This window comes from Coffea arabica, chromosome 11e (assembly GCF_036785885.1).
Source record: "Coffea arabica cultivar ET-39 chromosome 11e, Coffea Arabica ET-39 HiFi, whole genome shotgun sequence".
NCBI classification, from domain to species: domain Eukaryota; kingdom Viridiplantae; phylum Streptophyta; class Magnoliopsida; order Gentianales; family Rubiaceae; genus Coffea; species Coffea arabica.
Genome location: NC_092331.1, coordinates 22,734,696 through 22,760,963, shown reverse-complemented (window position 1 = coordinate 22,760,963; position 26,268 = coordinate 22,734,696). Strand labels below are relative to the sequence as shown.

General features: G+C 35.9%; 2 protein-coding genes across 2 annotated transcripts; both read right to left on the bottom strand.

The window, feature by feature from the left end:
* Positions 1-22,993: 22,993 nt before the first annotated feature.
* Positions 22,994-23,857, bottom strand: LOC113718163 (ATP-dependent DNA helicase PIF1-like). The gene has a single exon (XM_027243083.1). It carries the CDS (start codon positions 23,855-23,857, stop codon positions 22,994-22,996), a length of 864 nt encoding a protein of 287 aa, XP_027098884.1.
* A 21-nt stretch (positions 23,858-23,878) lies between these two features.
* On the bottom strand, positions 23,879-25,648 carry LOC140021234 (uncharacterized). The gene has a single exon (XM_072071999.1). It carries the CDS (start codon positions 25,646-25,648, stop codon positions 23,879-23,881), a length of 1,770 nt encoding a protein of 589 aa, XP_071928100.1.
* Between the last annotated feature and the right edge of the window lie 620 nt (positions 25,649-26,268).

Below are 26,268 nucleotides of genomic sequence, written 5' to 3'. Positions count from 1 at the left end.
TCATGTCCAAGTCTGAATTTCTTATCTCTTCCTAAAAGACTACACTATATCAAAATCTTGTTCATGAAAAGACAAAATTACCAATTTTAGTTAAACACATTATGCATTCCAATTTGTTATTGAATTAAAAATTTCCATTTCCAAAATTACAAAATTTTAAAGTGAGATTTCAAGAAAAAAGAATGAAAAGAAAAGATTGATTGAGTGAGGTGTAAAAACAATTCCTCTCAATTGCAAATTTTTAAAAAAATGTCATTCAATTCACAAATTACTCCAAACTATTGAAGCAGACCCAAGAGCAATAGGAGGAGGATTGAATTAGGTGGTAAGGTGGAAGGGATTATAAATAAGAGATCCTGAAATCAAAACCTCCTCATTAAAAAAAAAAACAAGAGGTATAGAGGAAAACTTACAGGTCACCAATAGATAATACTTCCTCCGACCCAATTTTTTAGGGTTAATTACATTTACCTCCCTTGAGCTTTGGCCAAACTACTAATCAATCCTCGTGGTTTTAAAAAATAACAGATGGCCCCTCACAATAACTTCCGTCTCTTGTGATTAACGGAAGTAAGAAAAAAGAGTAAATGCCCTTCAACATGTCTGATCAATTTCTAAAATAAAAAAATTATTTTAAAATTACACAAATAGTCTTTTGGCAGGAAAAGCTATAGAGGTCTCCATAATCCTACTCTCCCTCTCCTTCTCTATTAACCCTTTCTCCTCTACATGGTTCAAAGTTTTAATCTTTAAACTCTAATCAATCTACTCTTTCTTATTTATTCAAATATTTTGCTTTCTACTCCTGTTGATAACCAAAACAAAATAGAAAATTGTAGTAGTATTGTTTGGCTTGTTGAAGTGGTAAGAGTTTCGAAGGATGGTACATCTTTAAACTCATCATGGCTTTCATGGCTAACCTGAAGCATTTTAAGTAAAAATTTTACTCACCTATTTAGAGATCTATCAATGGAAACAATTTTCAATGATTTGAAAAATATTTTTATGATATTTATTGGAAAAGATTGTGGGGGCTTTTTTTTGAAGTATTTTCATTATTTAATCTTTGTTCGGACGAAAAAGGCTATTTTTGGAATAAAAGAATAGAAAGATAATGGCACATTGGTCTTGAAGGACATTTTTGGACTTTGACTTTAATTTTTTGGTTGGCACTAGTAGAATTCCTAACGGTTTTAGACGGTAGGGTGGCTTTTGTTAAATAGTAATAAATTTGAAGGGGGGATCTATTATTTTTTGAAACCACAGGGATTGATTGGTGGTTTGGTGTGAGGACCCGAAAATTTCTTTAGAATTTCCTCCCATTTTGAAAAATTAATTTATATTTCCTTCCATAGTTTTTTACTTTGACTATTTAACTATTTACTAGTCCTAAATTTCATGGTGATTTTAAAGTTGAGTCAAGAGTTTTACTTTTACTTTTAAAGTTAGAGTAAGTTAGGATTTTGGTACATTTAGGTCATGTGATCACTTGGTGAGATATGTGTACTAAATTTGGTAGATAAGAGGGAGTATTAGGTAAGAGGAAGTGTGTGATTAGAAGTGCTAATAATAAATTAGTGAATCATAAGCTAAAACAAAAGTACAAGGGAGTGAAGGGAAATAGGCTTGAACCGACGTGCGCCGTTTGTTACCGGTTGAGTACACTGCTTGACCAATACTTTCTTACCCTAATTTTCTTATTTTTATTTCATTTAATTTTCCCTAAATTAACCCTTAAGTCAGCCACCAATTTTGACTAAAGAAAGGTGAACAAAGAAGAAAAAAAGAAAGAATCTTGAGTTGCCAAGCGTCGGCAATCAAGGAAATGTTTGACCAAATGAGTTTTCTTTCTTGTTATCTTTCTTTTTGGCTCATTTTTCTTCATTTTCCTTCATGGTGGCCGAAATTTGGGAGAGAAAAACAAGAGGGAAGAAACATCCAACTACATCTTGATTTAGCCTTGTTTGAGTTGAACCACAAAAATAAACCGATTGAACCTTCACCTTGGTGCTTACGAAGCTTGGTGTGGTGAAAGTTTTGGAAGAAGTAGCTTGGTTCTTCACTTTCAAGAAGGTTTTGGAAGGTATAAGTTCATCCACTTCTTGTTTTTACCTTAATCTTGCTAAATATGCTATAGAGGCTTTGAATCTTGGAATATTATAGATGATTTTCTAGTTTTGGGTTGTTTAGTGAAAATTTCAGCTAGGGTTTTATATTTTTCGGCTTTGATTGTGTTGTTTAACTAGCAAATGTTGGTATTGAGCTTGGATATAGAATTTGTGAGGTGATTAATGGCATGATTGTGACTTTTTAACATTAAAAGATGAATTTTCAGTTTTGATGAGAAACTTTCAGATTTGGTAGTGGTGGAATATTTGATAGATATGAGTTATATTTGGATGATTTTTAGCCTAGATGAAGAGCTATATTGATATGCTTACTTGTGGTGGTTGAATTGGGTTGATTGACGAAAAACTTGAAGCCTTTCATGGTTGGAAAAAAATTGGTAAACACAAAGGAAGTGCTGCTGAAATTTTTCTTGCAGGAGACTCTGAGCAGTCTTGGGAAATCTGTTATATCTTGGTGTAGAAAAATCCAAATTGAGTTCTACTTATTGCGTTTGAAACTAGATTTAGAGTACTTTCGCTCAATTACTATGAATATCTGTGATTTTTCAAAGTTGACTGAATTTCCATTCCTGTTATGTCTTTCTACTAGATAAAGCAACCACTTGAGATTGGATTTTGACTGACTTGTGGATAGAACCTTGCAAAGGTGTCTTCTGAGAAATTGTAACTCTTTGAATCTATTTTTCAACAGTATATAGTTTATAAATTTTGGACTTAAGAAACTTGAAATATGATTTTTCAAATAGTATCGCGTAAAACTGGAAAAATTAATGTTTTCCTAAAAACGGTCCTTACTTTCATTTCCAACTTTAAGTTGGAGTTGTTAAACCATTTTGAACTTGGTTTATGATTAGAATGAGGAAATTCTTGGTTACTCATGTCCCTTGGGTCTAAATGTTCCATTTTCACTCCAAAACCATATTTGCACCTTTGTACTAGTAGTTATTCGGATTTTCTTTAGTTCACCTAAACTTTGGATGGTTGAACCATAATATTTTCTCTTGGTTATTCTTAGGATTTGTCGGTGATCAAGAGCATAATCCGAAAAGAAACTTTTGACATTATTTTGCTTAAACTGGTGAGTGTTTCTTGCATGCGTATGCTTTAAATGACTATGTGAAATGTTGTGAATGTTGCCGGAATGTTAAATGCTTTCCAATGATTGCTAAATGGATTTTTGATGGGCGAGTATGTACTTTATCACACTCGACCCATGCAAAAGTGATTTTTTAATGATTGAATGCTACTTGTGCATGAATATAAGCCTTTTCGTTGAATTGGGCCTTTGCCCATCGTTGCTAGTCGACTCGAGCCAGAAGCGGACTTGGTCGAGTGGCTGGTGACCCTAGGACAGTGTTTTGGTATACTCGAGTATTGCTACGAAATCTGGTGGAGAACTGTTCAGTGAATTCAATACAATGAAATTAATGAATGAGTGACAATGAATACTGAAGGAGTTTTCACTGTTAAATATTTTCAAATGGCTGAGGAATAAGGGAAATCGTTGGCGACTGAATGATTGAATGAATGGCTCCAAGTGAGCACGTATCCTTCCAATGAATGAATGTTTATTTCTTGAATGACTGTTTATTATTGTGCGAAGTGTTCCAACTGTTAAATACCATACTTCCATAGTTTCTCTACCTGATTGCTTGTTTGGGAATCTCACTGGATTTTTAGTTCATTCCTTTAATTTTTGTTTTCTTTATAGGAATGGAGGTTTGGAGCAATTAAGTGTGACCTAGAGTGTGAGAACCCGAAAATTTTCTTATTTTCTAACCATTATTTTAATTTCGTGCATACATTTTCTATACATTTCTTTATTATATTAATTTTCTAGTTATTTTTATAAGGGAATTAAGTTTTCAAGACATTTTTCCGGTATAAGTTAGTTCATGTGACATGAGCAGCGTATATTGGACGTGGGACCCGCTAGTACGGTACGTGCGATAATTTTTGCCAACTAGTTGGAGTTCTGTGTTAAGGGATATTATTTTATAAGGTGCTAGAAGACAATGAGAGTTTGGCTAGGTAATTAATCATTGGTAAGCAAGAGGATAGGTAATTATAACAGTTGGGTGGTTAGTAAATTAGTGAGGTGTAATTAAGCTTGTGGATTACATTAAGTTAAAGTGGCTGTATTATTTATTTTCTATGGATGTACGTTATTTTTTTGAATTCTGAGTGAGTGAGTCCTGGCAAGAGTTGGGCAGGCGACCCGCCGAACCCTGGGGTACGCCCTAGGGGGAGGTGGGGCTGTCACGGGTGGTATCAGAGTTCCTATCGAGTTCGTGCCGGGAGAGGGCTCTCGGACTGTAGGGATTGGCTTGTTAAGTGTGAAACAAATGTCTATTGTTGGGGACCTTAGATATGTATGTTGGATAGGAATCTCAAAAGTGGTTAATTTCCTCTTGAGCGTAGCTAACTCGAGTGGGGAATGATCATATTTTTGGATTCTTGTACCCGAATACCAAAGAGTGATACCTTTATGATAAGTTGATATCCCGAGTAATATGAGGATAAGTCTGGATGACGAAAGCCAAGGCACGGGGAATGCGAATAGTCTGGATCTTGAATACATTGAAGCGATTAGTGAGAATTAGGACCCTTAGTATGCCAGTATACATACCTGGTTGTACTTTTCGAGTTTGGATTAAGTGTAGTGCTTGAACAATACCTGGGGGTTAATGTCTCATAGAATATGTGAATTACTATAATATGTATATAAAGGAAGTATGATTTGTATATAAAGAAGGCTTTGGCGGCAACACCAATTAATACTTTTACGGAGGTTTTGGAGAAAGCCTAGAGAATAGAAATTGTTAAGACACAAGTGAGGGCTTTTCATGCAAAAAGGAGAGGTGTGCCTGGTGGAAGTCAAGGGCAGAGACAAGGTGATCTAGATATGCCACCCTCTAAGATGGGTCGAGAAGATGGTGGTGAGGAAATTTCGGGGACACTTAAGGAAATTACTTCAAGAGGGGTCTCAGGTGGAAGGGGGCAAGCAAGAGGTGCCTCGCAAGGAGGTCAGACACCAGCCCCTCGAGTATCTTGTGGATACTGTGGAAAATCCAACCACACAGAAGGTAATTGCGGGCGAAAGGCTCGAAGGTGTTTACGGTGTGGAAGTACTGAGCACCAGATCGCCAATTATCCACTGATCAGTGATACCCAGCCAGTAGACACATCAAACCCTAAACAACCGAATAGAGGAGGGGATAAATCCAGAGTGCTAGCTAGAGTATATGCTTTAGACCACCAAGGTACAATTCATGTTTTCCCTTGTCTGGCTACATGTTTGGCTAATGGTGAGATTTGGGAGCTAAAGAATGACATGCAAGAAAAATACCCTAAGCTATTTACGAATATATGTATGAATTTTGAGGACGAAATTCTCTTAAGAGGGAGAGAGTGTGAGAACTCGAAAATTTTCTTATTTTCTAGCCATTATTTTAATTCCATGCATACATTTTCTATACTTTTCTTTATTATATTAATTTTCTAGTTATTTTTATAAGGGAATTAAGTTTTCAAGACATTTTTCCGATATAAATTAGTTCATGTGACATGAGTAGCTTATATTGGACGTGGGACCCACTAGTGCAGTACGTGCGATAATTTTTGGCAACTAGTTGGAGTTCTGTGTTAAGCGATATTATTTTATAAGGTGCTAGAAGACAATGAGAGCTTGGCTAGGTAATTAATCATTGGTAAGCAAGAGAATAGGTAATTATAACGGTTGGGTGGTTAGTAGATTAGTGAGATGTAATTAAGCTTGTGGATTACATTAAATTAAAGTGGCTGTGTTATTTATTTTCTATGGTTGTACGTTATTTTTCTTGAGTTTTGAGTGAGTGAGTCCTGGCGAGAGTTGGACAGGCAACCCGCCGAACCCTGGGGTACGCCCTAGGGGGAGGTGGGGGCGTCACATAGAGTGTATAACCCTCTTGTACTTGTACTCTTGGTTGATAGGATGTATTTTGACATTTGATGTTGTATCATACATTTGACTTTTGGGTTGTAAATAAGTTTGCATTTTAGTTAAATTGTAGAATTTAAATGTTATTTTGGAGGCTTGATTGATTAATCTCGAGAGTCGATTGAGTGAAGGAATGAGTCCTGACGAGAGTTGGGCAAGCGGCCCACCAAGCCCCTTGGGTAAGCCCTAATAGGAGGCGGAGTCGTCACAGGTGGTATCAGAACTATCTCGCGTGGTCTCTGCGCGGGGTTAAGTTTGGGCCAAATGGTGTTATAGTTCTGATTACGTGAAAAGTGTAAAGAATTAGATGCTCTTCTTGAGTATAAGTTGTGAATCATGAATTTATAGGTATAAACCCTTTTTCTTGATACTTGGGGAGGATGGATATGTATGTCAGGTAGGAATCTCTAATGTGGGTGATTTACTCTTGGGACCGGTCGACTCGAGTTGTGAATTATTCTATTTTTGGATTCTTGTACCCGAGTATCAAAGAGTTGATACTTTTATGACGGTTATGAATGAAATTGAGGTAAGTGTGGAAGATGCGATTAGGTTATGCTTATATGAATTGTTTCTAGATCGAAAGAATAGATTATTATCTTGGATTGGCATTATGAATGATGTATTTGAATTTGTATCTGCAATTGAAGAGTTTTGCACTTTGACTAATTTGAGTTGCTTGTGGATGAGGTAGTACAAGTGAACCTATCCAAGGGAAGTCAAGGGTATGCAGGCCCTAATGAATGTAATCTTGAGGCTAAGGTAGCGCAATCTGCGCCGAGAGAGAAGTAGAATCAGTCAGTTCGATAATGACCTAGGTTAGAGACTTGAGAATGCAGGACGTGGGTGTAGGTAACTAGGATAACAAGCCATTTCTTGTTCTGCCACTGTATGTATGCTGCTAGTGACGTATCAATACTAATGTGTATGGTATCTGCTTTGTTTTACGCACTTGATTTTGATCAAGTTGATATGTAAAGTATCTTTGAAACCTGATGAATGAACTTGGAATGCTATAAGTATACTAAGTACATTTCCTTATTTTTGACGATGTGATTTAAAAATGTCTTTCTTTTGCTGCTATAGTCGATTGATTTTGTTTATGTGCCATATAACCTTTTGAAAAAAAATAAAGAGAGAGAGAGAGAGAGAAGGGTATGGAGGGTAGACAAAATCAAGGACGAGAGGCTAATCTGGGATGTGGGGCTAACCGTGGACGTGGAGGTAGTCAAGTACAAGAACCAAGAGAAACAAGAGACGCGGCGGCATAGCAGCAACAAGAACCAAGGGCCAAAGCAGGGGATCAAGTAGCAACTGCAATACAACAAATGGCTAATATCTTAGCGCAATTGGTAGAGCAACAAGGCCGAGCTCCAGTGAATCAGTCTAGGAACCCTGAGATAGGAGAGGACAGGGCCTTAGAGCGTTTCCAAAAGTTTTTTCCACTGAAATTCTTTGGAGGGTCTGACCAGGAAATAGCTGAAAATTGGTTGGAGGTAATGATAAATATTTTTGTAGCCTTGCATTATACGGAGGAAAGACAAGTGGCTTTTGCTGTCTTTCAATTTGAAGGACCAGCTAGGGCATGATGGAATGTTATTAGGATAAAGTGGGAGAGAGAACAGACAGCATGGACTTGGGTAAACTTTATGAGAAAATTTAATGAGAAATACTTCCTATCTCTGGTCCAAGAGAAAAGAGAGGATGATTTCATTAGGTTACGCCAAGGAACCCTAAGCGTGGCTGAATATGAAATACAATTCACTAAACTGTCCAAATTTGCTCCTTAATTGGTAGCTACGGAGCAAAGGAGGGTGATGCGATTTGTACAGGGTTTAAATGTAGAAATACAAGAAGCTTTGGCAGCAGCACAAATTAATATATTCACGGAAGTTCTTGAAAAAGCTCAAAGAATTGAAATTGCGAGGGCGCAAGTGAAGGCTTTTCAAGCGAGAAAGAGGAATACCCTTAATAGTACACCTAAGGAATCTAAGGAAGATGTAACGCTCTCCAAAGTAAGAAGAACGGATTTTCCGCACTACCTACCCTGGACATTAGGACAATTAGAAGAAGGTTCTTCACGAGTAATTCAAATAGAAAAAGGGCAACAAGAGGGAGTTCTTTGAGAAAGCCAAAATGTGGCTCCTCGCTTGGCTTGTAGATATTGTGGAAAGACAAATCATACTGAGGATGAATGCTGGGTAAAAGGGCGAAAGTGTTTGATTTGTGGGAGTAGCGATCATCCAATTAATAACTGCCCGAAGAAGCAGCCATGAGGGAATAATGTTTAACAAGTGGATAGAACCAAACCTAGACAAGCTAATGAAAGAGGGAATTGACCAAAAGTCCCAACAGGGGTATATGCATTAGATAAGCAACAGGCTCTGGAGTCATCTGAAGCAATGGAAGGTAAAAATTTTGAGAACGAAATTTTCTTAAGAGGGAGAAAGTGTTAGGACTCGAAAATTCCTTTAGAATCTCCTCCCATTTTGAAAAATTAATTTATATTTCCTTCTATAGTTCTTTACTTTGACTATTTAATTATTTACTAGCCCTAAATTTCATGGTGATTTTATTAGTTGAGTTAAGAGTTTTACTTTTACTTTTAAAGTTAGAGTAAGTTAGGGTTTTGGTGCATTTTGGTCGTGTGATCACTTGGTGAGATATGTGTACTAAATTTGGTGGATAAGAGTGAGTATTAGATAAGAGGAAGTATGTGATTAGAAGTGTTAATAATAAGTTAATCATAAGTTAAAACAAAAATATAAGGGAGTTAAGGGAAATAGACTTGAACCGACGTGCGGCGTTTGTTACCGGTTGATTACACCGCTTGACCAATACTTTTTTACCCTAATTTTCTTGTTTTTATATCATTTAATTTCCCCTAAATTAACCCTCAAGTCAGCCACCAATTTTGACTAAAGAAAGATGAAAAAAGAAAAAAAAAAAAGAAAGAATCTTGAGTTGCCAAGTGTCGGCAATCAAGGAAATGTTTGATCAAATGAGTTTTCTTTTTTCTTGGCTCATTTTTCTTCATGTTCCTTCATGGTAGCTGAAATTTTGGGAGAAAAAAACAAGAGGGAAGAAACCTCCAACTACATCTTGATTTAGCCTTGTTTGAGTTGAACCACAAAAACTAAATCGATTAAACCTTCGCCTTTGTGCTTAGAAAGCTTGGTGTGGTGAAAGTTTTGGAAAAAATAGCTTGGTTCTTCACTTTCAAGAAGGTTTTGGAAGGTATAAGTTTATCCACTTCTTGTCTTTACCTTAATATTGCTAAATATGCTATAGAGGCTTTGAATCTTGGAATATTATGGATGATTTTCTAGTTTTGGGTTGTTTAGTGAAAATTTCAGTTAGGGTTTTATATTTTTCAGCTTTGATTGTATTGTTTAACTAGCAAATGTTGGTATTGAGCTTGGATATGAAATTTGTGAGGTAATTAATGGCATGATTGTGACTTTTTAGCATTAAAAGATGAATTTTCAGCTTTGATGAGAAAATTCCAGATTTGATAGTGTGGAATATTTGATAAATATGAGTTATATGGATGGTTTTTAGCCTAGCTGAAGAGCTATATTGTTATGCTAACTTGTGGTGGTTGAATTGGGTTGATTGAGGAAAAACTTGAAGCCTTTCATGGCTGGAAAAGAATTGGTAAATACAAAGGAAGTGCTGCTGAAATTTTTTCCGCAGGAGACTCTGAGCAGTTTTGGGAAATATGTTGTATCTCGGTGTAGAAAATTCCAAATTGAGTTCTACTTATTGTGTTTGAAACTAGATTCAGAGTACTTTCTATCGTGAAAATTTCAGAATTTTCCTCAATTACTATGAATATCTGTGATTTTCCAAAGTTGACTGAATTTCCATTCCTGTTCTGTCTTTCTACTAGATAAAGCAGCCACTTGAGATTGGATTTTGATTGACTTGTGGATAGAACCTTGCAAAGGTGTCTTCTGAGAAATTGTAACACTTTGAATCTATTTTTCAACGGTATAAAGTTTATAAATTTTGGACTTAAGAAGCTTGAAATATGATTTTTCAAATAGTATCGCTCAAAACTGGAATAATTATGTTTTCCTAAAACTGTCCTTACTTTCATTTCCAACTTTAAGTTGGAGTTGTTAAACCATTTTGAGCTTGGTTTATGATTGAAATGAGGAAATTCTTGGTTACTCATGTCCCTTGGGTCTAAATGTTCTCTTTTCAATCCAAAACCATATTTGCACATTTGTACTAGTAGTTAGTTGGATTTTCTTTGGTTCACCTAAACTTTGGATGGTTGAACTATAATATTTACTCTTGGTTATTCTTAGGGTTTGTCGGTGATCAAGAGCATAATCCGGAAGGAAACTTTTGACATTATTTTGCTTAAACTGGTGAGTGTTCCTTGCATATGTATACTTTAAATGACTATGTGAAATGTTATGAATGTTGTCGGAATGTTAAATGCTTTCCAATGATTGCTAAATGGATTTTCGATGGGGGAGTATGTACTTTGTCGCACTCGACCCAAGCAAAAGTGAATTTTTAATGATTGAATACTACTTGTGCATGAATATAAGCCTTTTGGCTGAATTGGGCCCTTACCCTTCGTTGCTAGTCGACTCGAGCCAGAAGTGAACTCGGTCGGGCGGCTGGTTACCCTGGAACAGTGTTTTGGTATACTCGAGTATTACCACAAAGTCTGGTGGAAAATTGACCAGTGAATTCTATACAATGAAATCAATGAATAAGTGACAATAAATACTGAAGGAGTTTTCACTGTTAAATATTTTCAAATGGCGGAGGAATAAGAGAAATCGTTGGCAACTGAATGGCTGAATAAATGGCTACAAATGAGCACGTATCCTTGCAATGAATGAATGTTTATTTCTTGAATGACTGTTTATTATTGTGTAAATTGTTCCAACTGTTAAATACCATACTTTCATGGTTTCTCTACCTGATTGCTTGTTTCAGAACCCCACTGGATTTTTAGTTCGTTCCTTTAATTTTTGTTTTCCTTACAGGAATGGAGGTCTGGAGCAATTAAGTGTGACCTAGAGTGTATAACCCTCTTGTACTTATACTCTTGGTTGATAGGATGTATTTTGACATTTGATGTTGTATCACACATTTGACTTTTGGGTTGTAAATAAGTTTGCATTTTAGTTGAATTGTAGAACTTAAATGTTATTTTGAAGGCTTGATTAATTAATCTCGAGAGTTGATTGAGTGAAGGAGTGAGTTCTGGCGAGAGTTGGCTTGGGTACGCCCTAGGAGGAGTGGGGTCATCACATTTGGCCTAATCTCGACGGAGGTAAATGTAATTAAACCATTTTTTTATTGTCACTTTTCAAGAATTCAACTTTTTAGCAATAATATTTTGATTGTAATGTCTATATTTCTTTTTTCATTCTTGCCCCTTGAAAATTCAAATTTTAAATTTGAGAGTAACATTAAAGGAATGTTTAATATTGGGGATAGAGATCAAAGATGGTTTTGACTTTGTGACATGACAAAAGTTTTGAAATATCAAAAAATAGAAAGTATGACACTTTCAATTGAATGAAACGAGTACAACAATTTTTATTATGGGCCTTATCATTAATCCCCAATTACCACTACTATGGATGCATTGCAGAGACAAGACCCAACAATAAATGGGGTCAAATTTGAAATTTAATGATATATAATTATATGAGTAAAAGCTATAACGTTGCATGCATATTATAATTGTCCTCCACGATTACTCATCTTCTAAAATGTTATAAAAAAATTCAATGCTTGAAAAATGTCCTATTATCTTATACATCATAAAATTTCCTCCTACAAAAAAAAACACTCATGCAATTTTTCAAATTGGTAAGAATTAGAAGTACTAGCTCTTAAGGATAAGGCTTTTACCATTTTCCTTTGTCGCAAAGATGAATTACATGACATTTTGAATAGCGTCAAAAGTTCAAATCCCTACTCAAAATATTATAACTAATAGCCTTCTCTCTAATTATAAAATACCTAAAGAATTGGCTATCTATAACAACTGCCCAGCATGGGAACATCAGTAGAGAAGACCGAGGCATTGTGCATTTGTGCCATTGACTCTTCCTTCCCCCTTAGGCACATAGGTGCATTCTTGATAACCTGCAACAACGTCCACTTTAATTCTCCGATGATACTAGAATAACTATGCAATTGCAATTAAAATATTTATTATTGAAAAATTTCCCTGAATAGGATAAATAAATTTAAAAAATTATATCAAGAAAATCTATAGTGGAATTATAACTTACTAGGATCAGTTGTCGTGATGACCCCATACCAATGAAGTCACAATTATAATCATTCTGGTGGTGTTCTATTTTTACATAATTTGCCGTATACTTATATTATATTATTTTAAAGAGTAAATCTTACTTTTTACTTCTCTTTCACTAACTGCCTCTCCAACCCCTGTGTGGGCTATGGTCCTGTGGCAGTGGCCCTTGTTTATTGGGATTTCTACCTTGTATATAAGAAAGGAGCAAGGTTTAGTGTTTTCCTTTCCTTATGCCATGTGGCTTCTTAATTATCTGACAAGTGGCAAAGTAAAATGTTTCTTGCAAATTGTCTAAAGTTTTCTCTTGTCCGAAGCCTTGTATTTCTTTCTTTTGGCATGCAACCGTTCCTTTCTCAATTCTCATTAGTGCTTCCCTTATCTTTTGCCCCAGGCTTCTTAATTCTCTGACAAGTTGACCGAAGCTTGACCGAAGCTTTTTCCTTGCAACTTGACCGAAGCCTTTTCCTTCTTTTGGCATTCCACTGTTTCTTTCTCAGTTAGATTGCCGTTGAAACCTTTTCGTCCTTTCTCTTTACCACACGCGGCGCACCTATTCTGAGCAAATCCAATTCCAAACGCCTATACTACCAAACCCAGTAGGTCAGCAACCCTCTTGAAGCATGTAAAAAGTTTGGATTTTTTCATGATTTGGGAGATGGGCTTTGTGAGTTCCTTCTTCAAGCCAGTGGGTCAACTGCTACTTCTGCAGACGCTTGATTTGCTGATCACTTGTTTGTACTTCAGAGGAGGAAAATTGGTAGCAGGTGAACTGCTTAACCCATTTCTGTATCAATTTCATGTTGCCCAATTGTTGGACACTCACGTGATAATTGTACTTTAAAGGAGTGAAATTGGGGATTTTTTGTTAGATTAGGTATGACATTCTATTCTCATCAGCTTTGCTATTCAATTTTTCGCTCAAATCATGCTTTCTATTCAATTTTCAGCAGCCGTATGATTATGATGAGAAATATCTGTTTAGACTAGGAGGTTATCGACTGTGCTAAGCATAGCCTAGGCCCCCTATAATCTATTGTCATATATTTTCGTATAAGGTAAGATTAACAGTAATGTTTGTGAAATAGCATTCTTAAAATTATAAATTACCAATCAACCATGCAGCTAACAATATAAGACTAAACAAAACCAAAAAACCATTAGCATTGCAAAAGATAAGAGAAGATGACAAAAGATTGGCAAGTAGTGTTACAAACAGCTTGATATTTTCAAGTGCAAGTTAGTCTTACAGAGATGGGAGATGACTTGCTGAATGCTTAATATAAAGTGCAATGATAGGCGGCAATAAGAAAAGATCACATATTGAGATCCATTAAGGTGCACAAAGGAACAATTTCTTAATGTGACGCCCTCACTTCTCCCAAGGGCGAACCCAAGGGTATCCGCGGAACGCTTGCCCAGCTTTCGCCAGGACTCGATACAAATTCAATTCAAACTTAATACTAAAAGTCAAAGATACAAAGGAAGGTCAATTCCTTAATAATCGTTCAAGTCTTACATCATAAGCTACCAAAAATATCTTACATTCCCAAAATATCCAGCATCCAAAAGTTGTCTAAACGAATACATTCAAAATTCTAATCAAAAGGGCCATCAAGTCGACCTCTCCATAATTCCTTCCATTTCAGCTCTTGTTAAGGAAAACAAATCTAATGGAGTGAGCGAATGCTCGTGAGGCCAAGAAAACATGCAAAACACATAGTTCAAATAACAATAACACTTACACAATAGTGAAAGTTATAACATTCAAGTAATTCACAATTTATAATAAAATACACTTGAGTAGGATGCAGGAGCTCTCATGAGCTAATTTCCAATTGCTTTGCCCAAGTTCAATTCAATACCTCCATTTATGGTTTTGAGTCGACATGAGAGGTACCTTCCACCCGAATTAGTGTGGTACATGCTATTGCTCAGGGAATCGATTAGGTGTTTACAGTTTTGAGGCGACATGAGAGGTACCTCCCACCCGGATCGGTGTGGTACATACTATCGCTCAGTGGTCGATGAGACATCGCTCTAATCGACTTGCACTTTATTTATGATTTTGAGTCGACATGAGAGGTACTTCCCACCCGAATCGGTGTGGTACATACTATCGCCCAGTAGTCGATGAGACATCGCTCCAATCAACTTAGAAAGGTTTATGGTTCTGAGACGACATGAGAGGTACCTCCCACCCGAATCAGTGTGGTACATGCTATCGCTCAGAGAATTGATCATTTATTTAGGGTTTTAAGCCGACATGAGAGGTACCTCCCACCCGAATTGATGTGGTACATGCTATCGCTCGAAGACCCGATTATACGATTATAATTATAAGGATTGATGACATTCAGTCCAACCAACAAATACCGTTATAGGCCGAGGAGCGCACTCTAATCGGCAGTCATACAGTTCAATTATGAGTCAAGGAGATTCACTCCAACAACATATGCAGCCCTAGCATATAATTCAATTCATTTCAGGCAATTCAATTACAATTCATTTAAATGAGAACGCGTTCAATAAAGTACACACTCGACTCAGCAGTTATAAACCATCCATTTCATAATGAGCAATTCACATAATTTCCAAATATTCATGCACTTGACACTCACCTAGGCAAAATAAGAGAGTGTGGTGCACAATTCAAGTGTTTAAGCGTCCGTTGTAAGGTTCTCTTGAAGATCTCCTTGAGTGCCTGAGTAAATAATAATTAACTATCATGCACAATCCCTTAAAAACCCCTAGTTATCAAGGTAGATTGTACATCCTAAGAAAATATCATGAAAATGAGTCTTAATTATTCCTAAATCGAGTCTCAAAAGTGGGGTTTAATAATACAAGGAAAAACTGATTTTCATCTTTGAAATCAAGTGTAAAACGGTCAAACAATATCGAAGGGAAATGGAGAGTTTCTAAAAATTTAATTCCCTTCAAGTTCAAAAATTCCAGATTTGAGGTGAAATCTTTGAAAAATCACATCTCACACTCCGTAGGTCCAAAATTGGAAAACTTAGTACCGTTGGAAACTAGTTCCAAAGTACTAAAAGTTCCTAGAAGGTACTTTTTCATGATTCAAAATGGAAGATACTCAAATTTTGGCTTCAAGTTGCTGATTTGGACTCTCAAGACAGATTCGGGGTTGGTTTTTGGCAAACTTTGGAAATTCGGTAAAATTCACAGAATGCGAACTAGCCTCTTAATTTTGAAACTCAATTAGAATTACAATCAAAGTTTAAAACAAAACAAACAGAACAAGAATCGGAGTTTTGAGCACCAAGATATTGCAGCTCAAAGTTGCTAAAAATTTCTCACTGAACAAGGGTTTTCCAGATTTGAAACATGAACTTTAAGACTTTGGTTGGGCATCGAAATGGACTTGGAATGGCACCAAATTTGGTAGTATTACACTACCATATAAGGGCTATTTCTCTGTCAAATTTCATGCAAAAAAATTAGTATGAAAGATCAGTTAATAAAGCCACTAATGTTTCAAGAATTTCCAAGGCAAATCTGCCTTGTACTTCCGTTTTCCTTTTTCTAACTTTTGGCCAATGAAATCATTTCAAATCTGGTCCATTTATAAAGGAAAGGTCTAAGAAATATCCAAAATACATTTGATAGGTGCTGGACATCAAAAGATTCAAAATATCAAGTCCCAATTTGAGCTAAGCCATTCGGCTAGCCAAAATGAGGGTTTTCCATCACTGAGATCGTTTCGTAATTCGGCCACAACTCACTCATTTTAACTTGGAATTGTGAATAGTTGGTGGCGTTGGAAACTACATTCATAAGGCTACAATTTCTCAGAAAAAAGCATTCTGAAATTCTATCCATAGCTAGCTCAAATTCAAGCAACAAGTTCCAGCACCTCACTGTCTCTCTAGCACAGTTGTGAAACAGGACAGGTAACTTTGAAGAGGTGGTACAGTTCACTCAGGTCGAATTAGGGGATGAATTTTATACCGTTAGAAAAATAAACGTGTCTAGTTTCAAATTCCACAAACGACACTCGATTTTGACATCGGAGTAAAGAGTTATGGTCATTTAAAATTCGCTGCCAGAGTGACTCTGAACACGTTTTCCAGCTATGAAGAAATTTCGAAATCCAAACATTTACCCAACAAAATCAAGTAATTTTTGGTGGAAACTTTCCACACAAGCTATACAGCATATCTACATCAAAATTGAGACAATTTGACAACCAAAAAATCACACTAAGGCTGCAGCAAGAACAGGGCAGATTCGACCCTTCTTAGGTTTCAACCTCCTTTGATTTTCTTTCCATTTTTCAACTTATAACCACTCATTTAACACTTAATCAACATAAATAACATCCAAAATCATCGAATCAGTCCAACATGTCCATTGTGGGATTTCATAGAGCCCACTCAAGTGATTTTCACCAAAATAAATGTACCCACATGAAGCTACACGCTTCTAAGTAAAATTAAACTCACTATAACTAAGATTCAACGGTTGGATGATTCACTACCTCCTTGGTTGATGAACTCAGAATTTTCGGCCACTAGAAGCTCCAAGAAAACCGTAGAAATGGTGCTCCTCTTGTAGTCCAAGATGATCTCCAAGTTGTTTTGAGGTTGTGGTATGAATTTGAGGTGAAAAGGTGCAAGATTTTGGAGTGAAATGGGATGAAGCTTTTTGCTCCTTCTTTGGTTCCAAGTTTCAGCCACAATGAGAGAGAAAAGAGAGAGTGAAATCTGATAATGAAGCTTCTTGAGGAAGCTTGGTGGGTAGCTTTAAGGTGCACAAAAGTCAACTCTACGCGCGCGTTTCGTGTCCGATTCCTCTCGGGTTTGTTTCACTTGTGCACTAACCCTCTAATGCACTTTCTTAAACACTATTATTATTCACTCTTAGTAGTCTAGATTAAGTTTCTAAAATCCATCAATTAGTCGCGCGCGTGAAAACGCGAACTTCCGACTCGTGCGCGATAAAGCGCAATTTCAAAGAAATTCTTGTAACGATGATGTAATTAACTAATACTAGGGTACATAATCATGAAAATAACTATTTTAGAAATAAAACATGAGTCCTCACATGAGTCTAGTATTAATTCCTCAAATCTCCAATTAATTTGTACTAGCGCGTCTTTCAAAAAACTTTCGACGCGCGCACGGTATAAGCTTAATTTTAACTTACTCACATCTAATCTCTCAATTAACTTTTCTTAATCTACTATTGATCATTCTTAATTCTCTAGAACTAATGTACTCTCGGATCGAACATAGTCTCAAAAAATGTGTATACCTTATTTTTCACTAAACGAGTCCTAGAAAAATTAATTTTACTAATGAGACATGTTAAAATATAATTAAGACATTATTCCATGTAAATAAGTTTAAAATAATTGAAATAAATTATTCAGAGAAAATAGGTGAGTAAATGATTAATTAAGCCAGTAAAATAAAATAAAATGAGAAAAATTTGGGTTCTCACACTTAATAGATGTCAATATTATGTCAAAAGATGCAAGATTAGTAATTCAGCTGTAAAGTGCTTTAACATTAGCAAAATTAGCAATTCAAAAGGCTTCAAGGAAGTTCAGAGTTCATTATCACGCTGCTTCTTCAAGGGACTTCCAGGTGCATTGGTGGGCAGCAAGGTAGATGTATTAGCTTCTGCAAAATTCAAACCAATTTCAGAAGGCACAATTCCAAAAACCGAGGTTCTTTTTGCTGTGGTCACTGGAGGCGGCACTTTGTTTGCAGTAGCAGAAGATTCAGCGATGGTGTCAAGCAATTTTTTGGTTGATGGACTGAAAAATTCATTTTTCTTAGTAGACTGCAGGACAGTAGCATGAAGGTCTGGAAATTTTTCATTCGTTTCTGCAGTCGTGATTGCCATTGGAATGTGAACTGATTCCTCAGTAGTGTATGCTTTGACAATATTATACTTGCCTTCCTTCTGGCCTTGATAATCTGCCTCATAGTAGCGAATGAAACACACAATCGAATGTTTTCCGATTGCAGATGCTAGTTCAGCAGAAAAGTTAAGCTCCTACAATTTTTTGTTTTAAAGTATAAATAATTAGCAAGTGTATCCTGAAATATTAGCTATTTGTTTGGAAGTAGAAGCTCTTATTGTAGATTTTGACTTGGGCAATGATATTCAAATTCTGAGTACCTTCATGTTGTGTAAAAAGAATTGGATCCCAATCATAAGTTATGGAAGGAAACAAAACATATTATACCCAAGACATTATGGAATTACTGTGAATGATGGCAAAGCCAAATAATCTTTTGTTTCCTACAATCATTACACTTTTACATGGTGAGAGCAGTATTCATATCTAATAAAAGAAGCATAAAAATCAGATTATTCGGTAGTTATTACTTGTGCCTACTCATCAGACTATTCTAAGTTTGTTTAAATTATTTGACTCATTCTGGACATGCAGTTCCAATTCGATTGAGATTGGATCTGTCATGCGAAGAATGTCCAATGCTCTAATTGTCCAATCGTGCACAAACTTTATTAGTATCAAATATACAGTTCCAATTGTGCATAAAATTTCTATTTACTTATTTACCTAAAACCAATCAAATTTGGCAAAGAAGGGGTTGGAAGAGGTAACTCGATATCCTATTTACAGGATAGCTCAATTGGACTCAAATCTCAGAACCTTATCCAGAAAAATGTACCCATTGACAGCTATCATTATTTTTTCCTGAATACCACCACCCCTCCTTTTGCTTTATGGGTTTCTTACAACTAAATTTCTAATAAATTGTCCTTATACAACAGTAAGAATTTGACAGTTTGTGGCCTCAGTAACTAATAGAAAAGGCTACAAGCATGAAAGTTCAAATTAGCAGGAAAAACAATTGGCTGAGTATCACACAAAAACAACAAAAAAATGGAAAACAAAAATGAAACTGGCAATTCCACCAGAAATATAGGCCACATGATATAGGAAACTTTCAAGTCAGCAGAAATCTAGAAAACTATAATGGGCAGCAGAAATATAGGCACATGAAGTTCATGGTAGTTGAAGGGGAAAATGAAGAAATCTATGAAGGGAAAAAGAATCGACAACATTAAGCAAGATGTATTAAGCTGGTAGTTATATTATCATGCAAGAGTTAAACTTGTAGCAGAAATTTTTGTTGCCAAGATTGTTAGCTTACCTCATTATGAGCTTCCCAGAATTGAAGAGCTGTAAATGGGATAAGCTTTTCAGTATCAAGGCCAAAGATAACAGTGTTTATGGAGCCCGTACCATCATCCACAGTAATCCCAATTCGGGTCCTATTACACATTGGAAATAAAATATTATATTCTAATTTTTCATTACAAGAGAAAGAAACTTAATTTGGTAATTACCTTGCTACAACTTTGCTCTCTTCTTTGCACGATGAGCATCTCATAACCCATCCTACGTCAACATTGATTGCCTTTTGGCGGTTCTCACATGCTTCAAACCAAAATTTTTGTTGCCCAGGGGTCAAACTGGTTTTTCCTATTATCCAAGCTGTTTTCACCTAATAGATGTTTTTGTGAACAGAAAGAAAAACACCTAAGTCTTGCATTATTTTGGATGGCTAAAAGATATAAATCAGGTAATAAACGAAAAAGGAAATTACATCTTTGATTGCGTTAAGTGCATTGGCTACACCGATCATGTCATTAGCACTTGGAGGTGGCAGCAGCTTAGATGAATCTTTGTATGCCATTTGGTTTATCAACTCTGCAATTTCTTCTTTATTTGCATTATACCTATCCAAAAAATCAACGCAACAGACTATAATTTATCAAAAGGATCTAGAAAAGTTTAACTTAAATGATCAAAGAACATACGTACCATTCTTTGGGTGCATTTGCTTCAGATGTGGGAGGATTAATCAGAAGGCCACTCCCAGGCTTGGTTGTCAGGGATAAGTCTAACAATAAAAGTAATAGTTTTCATTAAGTAATAGAGCAATTTAAAAGCCAGTGATTGGCTAAGTTATTATAACTGGATGAATAGAAGTATGAGCTGTTAAAAGTATATTAGTTTCACTTACAATTAAAAGTTGTGATTTTCAGTTTCATGCCAATGATAACGTTGGCATTCCCAATGCTATTTGCAAACTGTGTTCCCTGATTTTGTTCGAACTCATTCCAAAGAGTAAGAAGCATTGGCTTTTTCCTTTACAAAAAAGAGGAAAAATGGGGAAAAATGCGAATGCAATAATTTTATGCATTGAATAGAAATATTAAAAGTAAGGTTCATATAACTAACTCTTCATTCACAACAATGAAGTCTCTTGTTGTAGAGCCGTTATTCTGTTCCTTTGTCGCAAATGCAGTGATGACAGCAGCTTGTAAACCTTTGTACAAACCAAAAGAGAAGAGGTTAGCTGTGTTTCAATAATTAAAGGAAATATGAAAATGAATTTATATTTCAATTAGTAAAGCATAGATATAACTTACTTTGAACATTCTCCGTGTCTGCGAACCTAAAAAGGTCTTCAAATTTGGTGAATTCAAAAGTTCATGGTAGCATTGGTGGATTTGGCTCGACATACTCTTCAACTAATGTCTTGTTATGAATCACCCATGAGAAGTGATAGTCACTAACTTTATACTTTGCATCCTGTTTTTTGACAGTCCCACTAGTGATATAGTATCGCTTGAATGGTTGCAGCAGATTAGCAAAATAACAAATGTCATTTCCATAAATGACAGCTGAAACCATAGTCCCCTGTTCACAGAAAGAACCAAGATGAGCAATATTAACTAAAAAGCTGAAGTAGAACACTCAAGGTAAGATACATACAACAACAAGTATGCAGAGTTTTTTTTTTTTTTTTTTAGGAGGGAGAGGGGGAAGAAAACATATAACAGCAATATTTGAGTTGCAAGAAGCAAATCACTAAGAATAATCGGAGACATTTATGTAGAAAAATGGTAGAAAAACCAGAAAAGAATTAGACAAGAGATTGCTATCAATTAATGTTATCAAAAGACCGCTATCCTTTGCCTCAATTTTCCTTAAAGGCAAAAAAAGCATTTCAGATACATGGGATATGTAACAGTAGAAAACGTGGGACTCTTCGAAAGCATTGAAGTAGCAAAAATCTAAAACGCTTTCTGTATAGATACTTTAGCAGCTATTGGTCACAGTAGTAGATGGATTTTTTTTTTCAGATTCTATTCCTTCTTGAAAATTTCAAGAAGTTCTTTGTAATTCGTAAGTCTAGAAGAGAAAAATTGGAAACAGGTGGACTACTCTTGCTTACAGTTGCTATGTTTTCCTCTTTTACTATAAATCATTTCCGTAAGTCCTCAGTACTTCGTTTTAGTCATTGAATGCACATTGAGGAGACACTCAAATGCATCCAAGTTGTAACATTTTCAAATCACTATATATGATCTCCCATGCAGAAAGTTATACTGATTAGGCATATATCATTGGTTAATAATAAACCTTGGAATATTATAGGGTAGAATCATGTAAGTTAAATCAGAACTTCACTATAGCCAATTTACAAGCGTTGCTATTTTAAGTTCCAACGAAACAATATTACCCAAGAAACATAAAAAGAAACCACTATTAAAAAGTAATTGGCCTGAAATTAAATTGTACAAAGAATAATTAATAATCTGGACATGTTGATGATTTAGGAAATGTTAAATTGCTAAGATTAGTTTCAGCTTATATCACCTCAAAATCTGTTAAGACGAGATGCTGAAATCTGATAGGCGGGGATCCGTTACTGGTTAACACGTGTGATTTCTTCACAACTTGCACAAGCACTGTCCACCTTCTCATCTTGTCATGGACTTCATGCACTGAAAGACATCTCCTTGCCATTGTTATCTATACTAATAAGAAAGACACATAACCAGTTTGTAAGTTAAAAGAGAAGAAATTCTGGAACATTCATGAAATCTGAAACTAAATCATAAAACAACATATTTACTTGGCAGCTTTAAATACAATATTTTTTGTCTGATCTGTTCTAGGCTTGTCAAAAAATGGAGGTTTAATGAGCACTTTGACTTGAGAAGCAGTTCTTGCTCGCGATAATGGAACATAGAGCTGCCCATGGGAAAACACTGGTTCCTTCAAATAGATACCAACATAATCAAGTGTTTGTCCTTGAGCTTTGTTTATTGTCATGGCAAAGCACAAACGAATTGGAAACTGAGTCCTTGTATATGGAATAGGATATTGTTCATCAGTTGGAGGTTGTAAGGGAATTCTATGGATGAAGACATCTTTTCTAGCAAAATCTCCCACAGCTATTGAGCATGAATGACATGTTTGCTCAAACTTTTACAGATTAATCTTGTTCCATTGCATAGACCCTCAGTAAGGTCGAGGTTTCTAAACAATATCATAGGAACACCAGGTTTCAAGATTAGTCTATAGGGTGGAAGGCCACTGGGAGATAAGGAGTTTAAAAAATCTTCATATTGAACTTGATTGTTTGGATTCAAAGCTCGATCAAAACTCAGATATTCTACTGCTATACCTGGAAATTTTTCAATTAAGATATCATTCACTTCATCCACAAAATGATTCTTTGTGGTGAGGATTGCTCGATTTAATGGCAAGGCAGGATTTTCTGATCAATGTTGAATGTGGGGATAAACCATATCTATTAGATCATGAAGCGATGCATTCTGTGAACCGTTGCTAACCAAAATAGAAGAAGGCAGTTGTATGAGACTGTCATCTTCAGCTTGGTCAGTGCCATCACCAACCCTTAATAAGAAATCAGTGAATGAGGGATCAAACCGAGCCCTCATGTTTTGTGTGAGCTCTAATTTTTCAAGAGCTAGCCAAATAGGGGAATTAATCAAAGAAGTAGCAATGGTTTCAGATTGGCTTCCCTTACGAACCACTTGTAAGGTTTGCCTGAAATCACCCCCAAGAACAATTACTTTCCCACCAAAGATCTTATCTGAATACATAAGATCTCTTAGAAAATCATTTAAAGTTTCAATCGCAGATCTCATGCACATTGGAGCCTCATCCCAAATAATTAATTTGCATTCCTTAATCATATTTGCCAAACTGCTTTGTTTGCTAATTTTGCATGCTCTACCCTCTGAGGTATCAGTTGGTATTTTAAACCGAGAGTGAGCGGTTCTACCTCTAGGTAGTATTGATGCTGCAATACCTGATGTGGCTGTCGCTAATGCTATATAGCCCTTTGACCTAATATCAGCTAACAACGCTCTATAAAGAAAAGATTTTCTAGTCCCACTAGGGCCATCAACAAAAAATTCACCATTCTTATTTTCATAAACTCTTTTAGATATAACTTCAAATGCATGCCTTTGGTTCTGATTAAGCAAAGAAATTGCATTTAAGTCCTCTTCAAGGACTTTTATGCTTTTTTCAGCCAATACATCTCTTGTTTGGTTCTCTACATCTGAGAATGAGTAATTATTAGGAAGTAAGCCAAATGAAGCTATATTTTTTCCCATTGACTGTAGAAAACCATTTATTTACTCTAAAACTTTTCGTTTGATTTCTCTAGCAGACAATTCAGTATTTCTCATGAAATCTTCGGACATGACAGCCTCAAATTTTGTCCATGGCTGTTTGGGGTCATTAGGACAGGAATAAACTAATAGCGTAGCAAAAAGTCGTCTCATTTCATAAGGCATATGAAAAAGAGACGCTTCTTGGAGACAAATTTCCTGGCTGTTATCATCCTCAAGTAGGCCACGCAAAAGCACCGCCTCACGAAAGGTGGTAACTTGCACTCCATTATGAGTTATTAAGTCTTCAAAAGACTTTGGAGCACGGACTTTAGACAAAAGAAGTCTAAGGTAATATCTTTCTCCCTCAGATGGATGAGCTGTATTTATTCGACCTATAGAATCTCCCTTATCTCTAATTTTCCAACGTTTTTCATCAGCTAACCAGACAAAATGGTCTAGAAATTGAGCATATGTGCAATTTAGTTCTTGTGCAACTGAATCTGTTCTATTCATATAGAAAAATTCAGTCAACATTGTCTTCTTATTTCTTGGGTTTTTGACTATGTTATTTAAAGTTTCATGTTTCTTGAAGTGAATTGGCTGAAAATTTGGAAGATGCGATTGTAGGTGAATGATAGCCAGTTTAATTTCTCCCATGGAAAATTGAAATAGTCTCCAAACAGCCTCAGGCGGCGAAACCCATCGAGCTGCCTGATATTGCTGAATTTCATCAATCTGATTGTTTGGATTATCAGAATTGATAAGGAAACTGATTCGATCATGCCATTTGCATATATACTTGTAAATATATTTGACAGCCTGAATTGTTGAGCAGATCTCAACATTAATGTGGCAATTGAACTTAGCAAGTAAATATGCATTATGAGGAACGACCCATCTATTATCAAGCTTTTGTTTTCTGACTTTAATTTTAACACCATTGTTTCTTCTTCGATATTTTGGATAGGAATCTAGTGTCTGAATTGTTTGCTCAGAAAACTCTTTTGGATAAGAATTTTTGCAGCAACCATGCTTAGTCATGCAAACATTTGATGGGTTCAACACACCACAAGGGCTGTGCATCATGTGTTTTTTAACCATTCTGTACAGGTGTAGATATTTTATTTTATCTGGAATTTCTACACTGACAATTTTATCATATTCATCAGGGATGAACATTTTGTGCTGAGGCTTTAACATTAAAAGAAAATGAACATGTGGCAGGCCTCTTTTTTGAAATTCTATCACATATGTATAGGCTACCACTTCTCCAAAAATATTTTTCTTCAAAAGCTCATTCTTTAATTCTTCTAGTTTAGCACAAAAGACCCTTACAACCAAATCTGGTCGATTTTGGGCTTCCTCTGTTGGCAACAAATGTTCTTTTATTTCTAGCCAATTAGGATTGCAAATCATGGTCAAGAATATATCCGGCTTGCCAAATTTTTGGACCAAAGTCATTGCATCTATGTATCTTCTTCTTATATTTCTTGGTCCTCCAATAAAGCTAGCTGGTAAAAATACTCTTTGACCGACATTTGCTACCCGGACTTCACCAGTACCTATTGAGTTTACTATACCTTGTAAGAACTCTTTTCTAAATTCTTCTTGCTGGGTTCTCAAATAATCTAATCTTTGTGATTCAAGTTTAACATACATATCAACAACATATTGCTGAAATAGCCTACCAAAGTGCAATAAGAAAGATTCATCATCATTTCTCATTTGCAATTTATAGGCATAGTATTCATGGATGGAAACGAAATCAGGATCGCCGTCTATTCCTGCCATTACTGGTTGAAGGAATTTAGAAAAAAGGTTAATGAGGCTGGCATGCTAAAATTAACAGAACGCAGGTGGAAAAGATTTATTCTACTTACAATCTTGTTCCATTTGTATTAACTCTTCAGCAGTAGAAGCATTCATTGGAGAAATAGAAATTTGAGCATCTCTTTTCCTAGTCTTTTTTTGTGCACCTTTTTTCCTTATTTTTTAATCCCTTGATGCCAATCAGATTCACCAAAAGGAAGCAAAAGAAGGTATTGGAGAGGGTCATAACAGCCATAGTAATATTGGATATTGTGTGAATGACCACCATGGGTGTACACTCGAATATCTCGACGGCTTGTTTCTCCATTTTGTTCTCTTTCTACCCATAAAGTAGCAACTTGAGACACTGTAGGCTTATTGAATACTCTTTGGTCTAAACCAGGATGTGTTCGTAAAACAATGCGATAAGTATCAAGGTTATGAACCTCTCTTAAGGCGCGAAAGAATCTAGCATAGGGATTTTGCTGCATGACATTCATGGTTTTTTGGAGAATACTCTCAGTTAATCTTGGGTAGGCATCTAATCGATTTGCTAATTCATTTTCACTATCATGAATATAGAACTGCAAATTTTTTGAGGT

Bases quoted from the DNA above. Each gene is read 5' to 3' on its own strand.
- LOC140021234 (XM_072071999.1), bottom strand. From the start codon at position 25,648: ATGGCAGGAATAGACGGCGATCCTGATTTCGTTTCCATCCATGAATAC.
- LOC113718163 (XM_027243083.1), bottom strand. From the start codon at position 23,857: ATGGGAAAAAATATAGCTTCATTTGGCTTACTTCCTAATAATTACTCA.